This window comes from Lactuca sativa, chromosome 4 (genome assembly GCF_002870075.4).
Source record: "Lactuca sativa cultivar Salinas chromosome 4, Lsat_Salinas_v11, whole genome shotgun sequence".
Taxonomy (NCBI): domain Eukaryota; kingdom Viridiplantae; phylum Streptophyta; class Magnoliopsida; order Asterales; family Asteraceae; genus Lactuca; species Lactuca sativa.
The window spans coordinates 401,175,565-401,184,701 of NC_056626.2; the positions used below are offsets into that span (position 1 = coordinate 401,175,565).

A 9,137-nucleotide genomic window follows, 5' to 3' on the forward strand; every position below is an offset into this window, starting at 1 on the left:
TGATAACCGGTCAAAAGGTTATAATGAACACAAATAACAAGTTTGATGGTATATTGGGTACAAAAAAATGAAAGAGACCAAATGAGAACAAACTCAACGGTTGGTTACCCCCTGAGTCATTTTCCCCAAAAAGTTAAATGGAATTAAAACTACAAAAGTATCAAAAACTGTAACCTTCTTAAACCATAACGTACATTAAGAACGTTTCGGAGGGGTATCTTCGTCAAAACATGGTCTATGATATGCTTACTGTGTTTAGCTGTCAAGAACTCTTTAAAAAAAATATGACTGTGTATGAGAGGTATCTTTATCAGCATAAACGTTTACCTGAAAGTATATTATAGTGATGTGTCTGCAAAAGCTAATGATATTGTACATATTGATGTTGTATTTTATCTCATGAATTCGATCTTAAAGCCAAGTAAAATAAAAAATCACAGCACTTGTGATTCCACTCGTTTATAGACTTGTCCAGAATCCATGATACAATAAATTATTTGATTGGGAATGTAAATGTAGTCATGAAATGCATCTGATCAATCAAGATTCTCCTAATAAATATTTAAATGTATTATAAAGTTGTACATATATGAATAATGTTCTTTCGTCGGTTATGTTTTGAAGAGAAGTAAGAATAAATCTCAGAAAGTCGTTAATATGAGCACAAAATGATATGGGATTTTTATGTAAACGAGTAAAATGATATAACTCAGAAGGTTAACCAACTATTGAATTTGTTCTGATTTGATCTGTTTTCTTTTTTTACTCAATATACTATCGAACTTGTTGTATTCATCATAACCTTTTAACCGGCTATGACAGATGACAGAAAGTCAAAAAAAATATAATGAAACAAGCAACAAGTTCAATGATATATTGGATAAAAAAAACAAATAAAAATAAACTCAAACCAGAATCATTCATTTTCCCTATTTTTAAATACCTAAAACAAAAGTTTTGAGAGGGTCCTTCAGTATTTAACTATATATCCTCTGAATGGATTTTACATTTTATATCTCAAAAGACATGACAATTATCGATGCAAGCTAGAAACAAACCTCACTACTATTACGAAAGTCAACATTGACCCAATTCACCATTAAGCACATAGAAACCCTAATCCTCTTAAACACTTCGACTTACAACACACACTCATTTTATTCCTACAAACTTCAACCTTCATAACAACACAATCGCAGTAATTTCAAGGGCACTTTGGTCTGCCGCCGTGAGTTTTCATATTGGTGTAGCAGGTGCCGCAAACCTCCTTGTTGCCGGACTGACCCGGCGGAACACATTTGCACCGATCACAGCATGTCACACAAGCTCTCAGGCACACATTTTGCCTTGAATGATTCTTGCACCTCACCAAACATGGTGGGTAACATTCTGCAAAAGTAAAAGTACAGATGGAAATTAGAATCAAATGAAGAAATACAGTGTTTTAAAAGGCCAAAAGAGAGTACCTTTGGTGTTTCTTGGTGGGGTTGGTGGGGCGGCGGTGGGTGGCTTGGCGACCGGTGGTGCTGTGGTGGGTGGCTTAGCAACTGGTGGTGTTGGGGTTGGTGGTTTAACAATTGGTGGTGTAGGGGTGGTGGGTGGTTTTGCAACTGGGGGTGTAGCGGTGGGGGGTTTAGCAACTGGTGGTGCAGGGGTGGGGGGTTTACACACCGGTGGAGAAGGCGACGGTGACGGTGGTGGTAGTGGTGAGCTTTTGGGGGCAGGGGAGGTGGCGAATGCAGCCTGTAGAAAGTAGAATAAAGTTATAAAATATCTATTTTTTTTATTATTTAGTACATATTTGAAATGGGTTTGTAGTTAAAGTCACATGTGATTGTGACTACTCGTATCATCTAAAATGGAATAATACATGATTACATTTGTTCCTTTTTTACCTCTCAAAGTGAACATATAGAGATCTTTTCAACATATGTGTTTCTTTTTTGTACTATTAAGATGTAAAAGAATGAAAACCAATTTGGTATATATAATCCTAGGTTAAATTTCTATAAAGTTCAGTTTTTTGGGGGTCAAATGACTAAATTAGCCCTGAAAGCATGATGAATATAGAACAAAACAACACAATGAAAGTTCAAGAACCAAGATATCTTAAATTTGCTAAATCTTGTTTTTATTCTTTTTCTGGTCATTCTCTTATCTTTACTTCCAAGATCTATAAGAATCCAAAAATGGGTACAACCAATGATAAAATATGATCTGAAAACCAAAAAATAAATCATATTTCAACAACATGACAAACATTTCCAAATAGATCTAAGCTTACAACTTGTTCATTGGATGAAAAAGGAAACAAAAAGAATAATGAGAAAGTTATAAATAAGAAACTAAATCGAAAGTGGATCAAAGTAAAGAAGCTTACAGAAGTAGAAACCAGAAGAAAAGAAGCAAGAAGGAAGAGATGAAGTTTCATAGCCATGTTGATTGTTGAACCTCAAAGACTGAACCTTGAGTGTTTGGGGGGATGTACTTGATGGCTATGGAGGGTGTGGACTGCAGATGGTATAAATAGAAAGAAAAAATTATCTGGATGAAAGTAAATTAATTTTATTTTAAATATATCTTGCTAAATATGGTGATTTCAAGAGAAACTCATAAAAAAATGGGGCACGTATTCATTTAACAAAATGATCGGTTATATAAATTATTTAACGTGGTTATCAATTTCTCAGTGAGTCAAATGTGATATTATGGACCCCACTAAATTATTTACCGCAGTCTTGTCTCTCACATTAACTTAAATTCAATACGGAAAACTCATATTTAAGGATCGATACACGTTTTGTAACGTATATGCATATGTAGATAAGGCTGAAGTTATATTTTTAATAACTATTTACTATGTAGATATTTGTGTGTATTTTATCTTTAGATATTTCAAATGGACTGATGACTTTATCATTTATGCACCAATTTTAGTTTGTTTAACTTAGCAATGTAAATCCATGGGTTTACAATAAAATAAGGGTTCGGCTGGATTATTGGTGATTTTTAGTATCACATGACAATTTAGTGTAATCGTACTATATATTGAGTTTCAAATGAGACTTAGATCGTAATCTAATACAGCTCAAGTGGTATGAACTGAATTTTGTACGAATCGTATATAAAATCAAAATATCAATAAAAAATAGTAAATTTTACACGATTCATTAAGATATTTTAATTACCATATTTTTTTTCTAGGTTCCTACAATTTGTACAAGTAAAATCCATTAAGGAGTATGGACTAAGCCAGTGTATACTATTGCATAACAATTACCCAGTGAGCAACAAATACTAATATGTGTAAACATATCTCATTTGGATGATTCCAAATAGGAAAAATGACTTAAAAGCCCAACGAAGTTTTCAAACTGTTCAAAAAACCCCAATCATGTTTTGTTTGTTCAAAAAAACTCAACAAATTTAACATTTTGTCTAAAAAGCCCAACTAAGTTACACTTTCCAGAAAGTCAAATAAAAGAAACAAATGACGTGGCTTATTATCGTATCGGGAAAATGACTTGTTAGGCCAACGAAGTTTTCAAAACGTTTAAAAAACTCCAATCATGTTTTGACTATTAAAAAAAACCCAACATAACTTAAACAAAACAAAATTGGGATTTTTTGAACGTTTTGGAACTTTTTTGGACTTTTTAGACAAAAGGTTAAGTTCGTTAGGTTTTTTTGAACAGACAAAACATGATTGGGGTTTTTTGAATGGTTTGGAAACTTCGTTGGGCTTTTAAGTCATTTTCCCTTCCAAATAAATAGTCGAACAGACACGTGCCAAATATTCGTGTTTTGTATCATAGTTAGACCATGGGCCCCTAGCTAAACATATTACCATTTGAAGGAAATTTCGGTCCGATTACTTTTTATTTCATAACGTCAAATGGATACTAGTAAATAGTTAAATACAATGAATACATGAAAACTCATCTAAAATTTATAATTTTTAAAGTAGGGTTATCTACATAAAGCCTCAAACTTTTTCAAAAGTTTCAATAAGGTCTTAATTTTTTTAACAGAAAAGTTCTAATATTTTGAAAAAATTATATAATCTATCATTTGCTGTTCAAATATGAAAAAACAAAATTTCGTTAATTTAGGCAAAAAAAATTAAAATATTAAGATTTTTCTGTTAAAAGAAAATTAGAACTTTATTGAAACTTTTGAAAAAGTTTGGGACTTTTAAAGTATAATATTGTCCTTCCTTTTTACCACATTCTAATGGGATCTCAATGTTTGTTGTTATTATTGCACTTATATGTTTAAAATTTAATTTTTTAAAAACAATTATTTAACATTATATACTAAAAGGATTATATGACTATGAGCATGTTAACAGATTTGTTAGATCGTCTATTTTCTCACCTATCTCACAATATAGTTATGATCTTGTTATAATCATTGGAGAATATATTAATAATATTGGAATGAAAATTATTTTAAAAAAAAAATAGAGTACATTGTACGTAAAAATGATTGTGTTTTCTGTCGACCTTTACCTTAAGAAATGTCTTCTCAAATTATATCTTAGGATCCCTTTATAAGTTATTTTTTCAGGTTAATGAGCTAAAAGGGTAACCGAGTTTAGTTGTTAACTATATTTAAGTAATTATATTTTTTTGTCTACGTTTGATTGATTAGTAAACTTTTTGACATATTCATAATAAGATAATATCACTACTAATTACAAATAATATTATTTTATTTTGAACATATCAAACGTGTATAAAAAAAAGGTTATGTAACAATGGACACAAACTAATGTTTGTAACTCTTTTAAGTCATCACCGTTATGATTTATAATCAAACAAATTATTCCTTCATATATCCAAAATAAAATAGGATTTTTGTTGTAACATAAATTCTAAGATGATACATTTGTTTTTTGTCGAACAAAAGATATATTTTCAGAATCTTATCTCTAAACTATATATTTTTTCACCACGGTAAACTATCAACTAAAGAAAAAAAGAAAAAAAAAAGTTTTGAAACACCTTATACCGCCTAGATCAAATGTTTTTTTGGTTAATACAATACATTTTCAAATTAAAAATACACTCAAAACAATATTTCTTTCACATATATATTGGAGAAAATATTGCTTGCATATATACTACTCGAGAGTTGGTAGAGTTACTAGACTGAGCACGCAGTAGTTTGGGAGTGGGTAGAAAAACCAGCTGGAGTTGTGGTGTAAGTCAATTGAAATTGAAACATGCCAGCTTTCTTTTCCTTGGGAGACAAAGCCAAAGACCATTATTATTTAAAATAATGCTCTTGGAAACTGTGCTTGAGGTAAATCTCACTCATTCATGACCCCCACTCAAGATCTATGTTTTTAGATGCCTTCAAGGAACTTTGTCCTAAATCTAATAATAATAGTAACACCAAATACAATATATTTTTTTTCACATGTTTAATTATTATATTTTTGCAATATATGTTACGATTTTTATCGTATGTTTTGCAATTGATAATACTAAAATATATTTATTAAATTATATAATATACGTAATTCCTAAAATATTATTTAACTTTTTAAAATGACATCTCACTTAACATAATGTTATATGGAGTCGTACAATACAACATCTTAATACACAAAGTGTTATGTATGGAAAAATTTTGTTGTGTACGAATCAGTTTCCTATAGTATATATAGTTTCCTATAGCATATATATATATATATATATATATATATATATATATATATATATATATATATATATATATATATATATATATATATATAATATGAGTTAGGTAATAAGGCATCATCAATGTGGCCTACGGGACATGTTAGTTTTAACATGTACTAAACAAAAAATAAGGCATCATCAAGGTGGCCTACGGGCCGATCATTTGGTATGAAACACTCCAAAATAACAATATTTTATGTTCAAATCTCGTTCAACCTTAAGATTATATGTCGTGAAGAAAAAAATAGAGGGTCACATTCTTTGTTTCATGGTTGATTTCTTTTGAGAATATGGTTACAAATATAGAGGAATGTAACCATCATAATCTTTTTGAAACGTTCTGTTTTTGAGGTATATTTTATTTTTAATTACGTTTGAATATGGAGTTGCATGATGTGGCAAGTAAAGGCAACAACGTGGGGATGGATCGCCACGATGTGGCGAGGAATTTTTGGTCATGGGTCTCTTTTGACTTGCCAGGATGTGGCAAGTAAAGGCCACGACGTGGCCGCCGTTGACGTCTTAAACCTTAATTTTCTGAGTGTTTAAAAGAAAGTGGGATGATAGGGTTGTTCATTCTCAGTCTCCATCACTCTCACACCCCATAAACCATAACCCTAATCCTCCTTGGTGCCCTTATGCTCATTTTAGTAAACTTGTGGTGATTTTGAAGGAAGAATGACGAGAGTTAGTGCTTTGGTTCAACAAATGATCCATTTTTCCATTTTTGTACATCTTCTGGACTCTTTGTAAGTCCTCAAGCTTCACCCTTTTGTGTTCTTCTTTATAGATCTAGGTTTTGGAGCATGTTTTGGTCCTTTTGGAGTGGTTTGAGTGATTATAAGAGATACAGTTTGCAACTTTATGGTTTCTCTATGTCCTTGAATGTTATATCTTATAGATCTGGAATTTTGTGGTAAGATGTGAACCATGCATGGATTTTGGGTCATATTGTTCCTTTTTTGACCTTGTTTGAGGAAGGACATGCATGTCCATAAAGTTTGGATTTTTATGGACTATTAGGGGTCCTAGAAGTATTTTAGAGAAGTTAGACTAAGGACCTTCGGGATTAAGTGTTTAATTATTGAGTCTTTGCCATTTTTTAGCCTTATGGAACCTAAGGTTAGAGATTTTGTCCTTTTGGGTGGACTCAATGGATAAAATTGGAAACTTTATCCCTCTAGACCATATTTCAGACTAGATATGAGCTTTGGAGCTCTTGGGACTAAAGGAAGCATCTTAACCCATTAAGCGGTTTTGGATCTAATGCACATGACGTGGCATCACGTCACCACGTCGTGGCGACTGGGTTGGATCAATTGTTTTGTTCTAATCTAGTGTCATGGTTTGGCCAAGGATGGATACGACGTGCCGAGTCATTGAAGCTAAATGTTTGATTGTTGAGTTAACCTTTGACCATTGACTTTGAGGGTTGATTTTCGACTTGCTGACTTTGGTCAAATGTCTAGTTTTAGAAAGGTAGACTAAGGGTTTTCCTTACATGTATATCCAAGTGGTGTTTAGCACCGCTTTGGGACTTTGTGAGCTTGTTGATTTAGAGTCGCGTTTGAGGTGAGTCTCCTCACTGTACTTGTGGGTCGAAGGCACTAATGTCGACCCACTGGATTATGTTGTAGTATAGTGGTGATCTTCGTGACACTTACTGATATGCCTTTATGTGTTTGTTGTCTTTGAGACTCTTGCTAGTATGAATGTATGCTTAGTTGTAAGGGATGAAATAGAGTCGTACTGATTGAAAGATACCAAAGGATTCGGAAGGGACTCAAAGAGTCAGCAGGGATTCAGGGAGTCGGAAGGGACTATGAGAGTTGGAAGGGACTTAGGGGTGAAATAGACACATTACATGCTTTAGTATGATATGTATGTATGATGTGGATGTATAGTATGTGGTATTTTGGGGAAACTCACTAAGCTTTGTGCTTACAGTTTATGTTTAAATGTTTTTCAGGTACTTCCAATTCAAAAGGGAAGGATCTGGCATGATCGCATCGCATCCACTAGTATTTAGCATTTTATGATTTTGGGTTGTACTCTGATAATTATTTTCCAATTTGACATGTTTCTGATGGTTTGAAATGAATAAATGATGGTTTTGGTAGACTTAAAAAAAATTTACCTAGTATTTTTGGCATGTTAAACTTTTGATCATGGATAACGTCCTTTTTGGAATATGTGTAACGTTATGGAAGAATGTAACTGTTACATTATTTTGATCATGGCTGATTAAAAAATATGAAAATTATTAAAACTAATTATTAATTATTAATCAAATTCATAGGGTCCATCCGAGGGGGGGGGGGGTAAAATCGATGTGTTAGTGGTGATAACTTCCCTTGGGTTTCTTCCCCGAAACCCATGTAACCCGCTCAGTCTCCGCCTTCCTCTTCAGGAGGTGCTCAATGTCAATCTCCCTCTCCCTCGCCCTCGCAATCATATCATCCAATGTTGGGCCTGCCGAGTAGCTGACATGTTTCCGAATGTCAGCTCTCAACATGTCATGATAGTAGGTCTTCCGCATCTCCTCATCCCCTGCATACTGAGGCACCAGTAAGGCCCCTCCCTGAACTTGGCGGTAATATACGCCACCGACTCAGTCGTCTGCCTCATATCTAAGAACTCGCTGGCCAACTGCTGGAGCTCCACAGCCGGCGCAAACTCAACCCTAAACCTGGTCAAAAAGTCACACCAGTTCATTGTCTCAATGGCTGAGGCTCCTAAAGAATCACCAACTAACTCCCACCAATCTCTAGCCCTGTCCCTCAAACATCCTGTAGCGTACCGGACCTTCAACCCCTCAGGGCAGAACCAGGGCAAAATCCATTTCTGCAATCCATCTCCTGGCAACAATGGGGTCCTTCACCCCGTGGAAGTATGGTGCACCACATCCCCTGAAGTCCTTAAAGGAAAGTGTACGCGCCCATGACTGGCTAGATGCCATGTCACTCTGGAACGCTCTAAGGCGATCCTCCATAATCTCGATGATCCCCTCCTTGATCGACCTAAAAATCACTGGGGTTGCCTCAAGGATGCCTCTCGTGATCTCGGAAGCAATGAACTCACACAGTCTCTCATCGACTGGCTCGACACCTGATCCAGATCCTGATCCTGAACCTCCCCCTCCGTGATGTGTAATCATCACCATTCTGAAACAAAACACATAATCATCAGGGTCATAAATAACCTCGGAAGGTCTCACATACTACAAGTTCCCTGGTTCTATCTCGGCGCTCCTTGACTCGTGTACAGATCCTATGCTTTCAGTAGTACGGGCCCATACTACCTTCCACATCTATCCCTACCTTCCTCAAGGATTGACTTGACTTTACCAAGTTACTTCTACTACCACTGCTCGCTGCACTATTCTCATCCTAGGCTTACCCTAGGGTAATCTTCTGATCTACTCTC

At 34.5% G+C, this 9,137-nt stretch overlaps 1 protein-coding gene across 1 annotated transcript; it reads right to left on the bottom strand.

Annotated features, from left to right (window-relative positions):
- Positions 1–900: 900 nt before the first annotated feature.
- Positions 901–2,540, bottom strand: LOC111891935 (gibberellin-regulated protein 14). The gene is made up of 3 exons (XM_052770694.1): positions 2,381–2,540; positions 1,467–1,743; positions 901–1,389 (listed from the first exon to the last, which is right to left on the bottom strand). The coding sequence occupies exons 1-3, from the start codon at positions 2,435–2,437 to the stop codon at positions 1,205–1,207; spliced, it is 519 nt and encodes a 172-aa protein (XP_052626654.1). The 5' UTR covers positions 2,438–2,540; the 3' UTR covers positions 901–1,204.
- Positions 2,541–9,137: the final 6,597 nt, after the last annotated feature.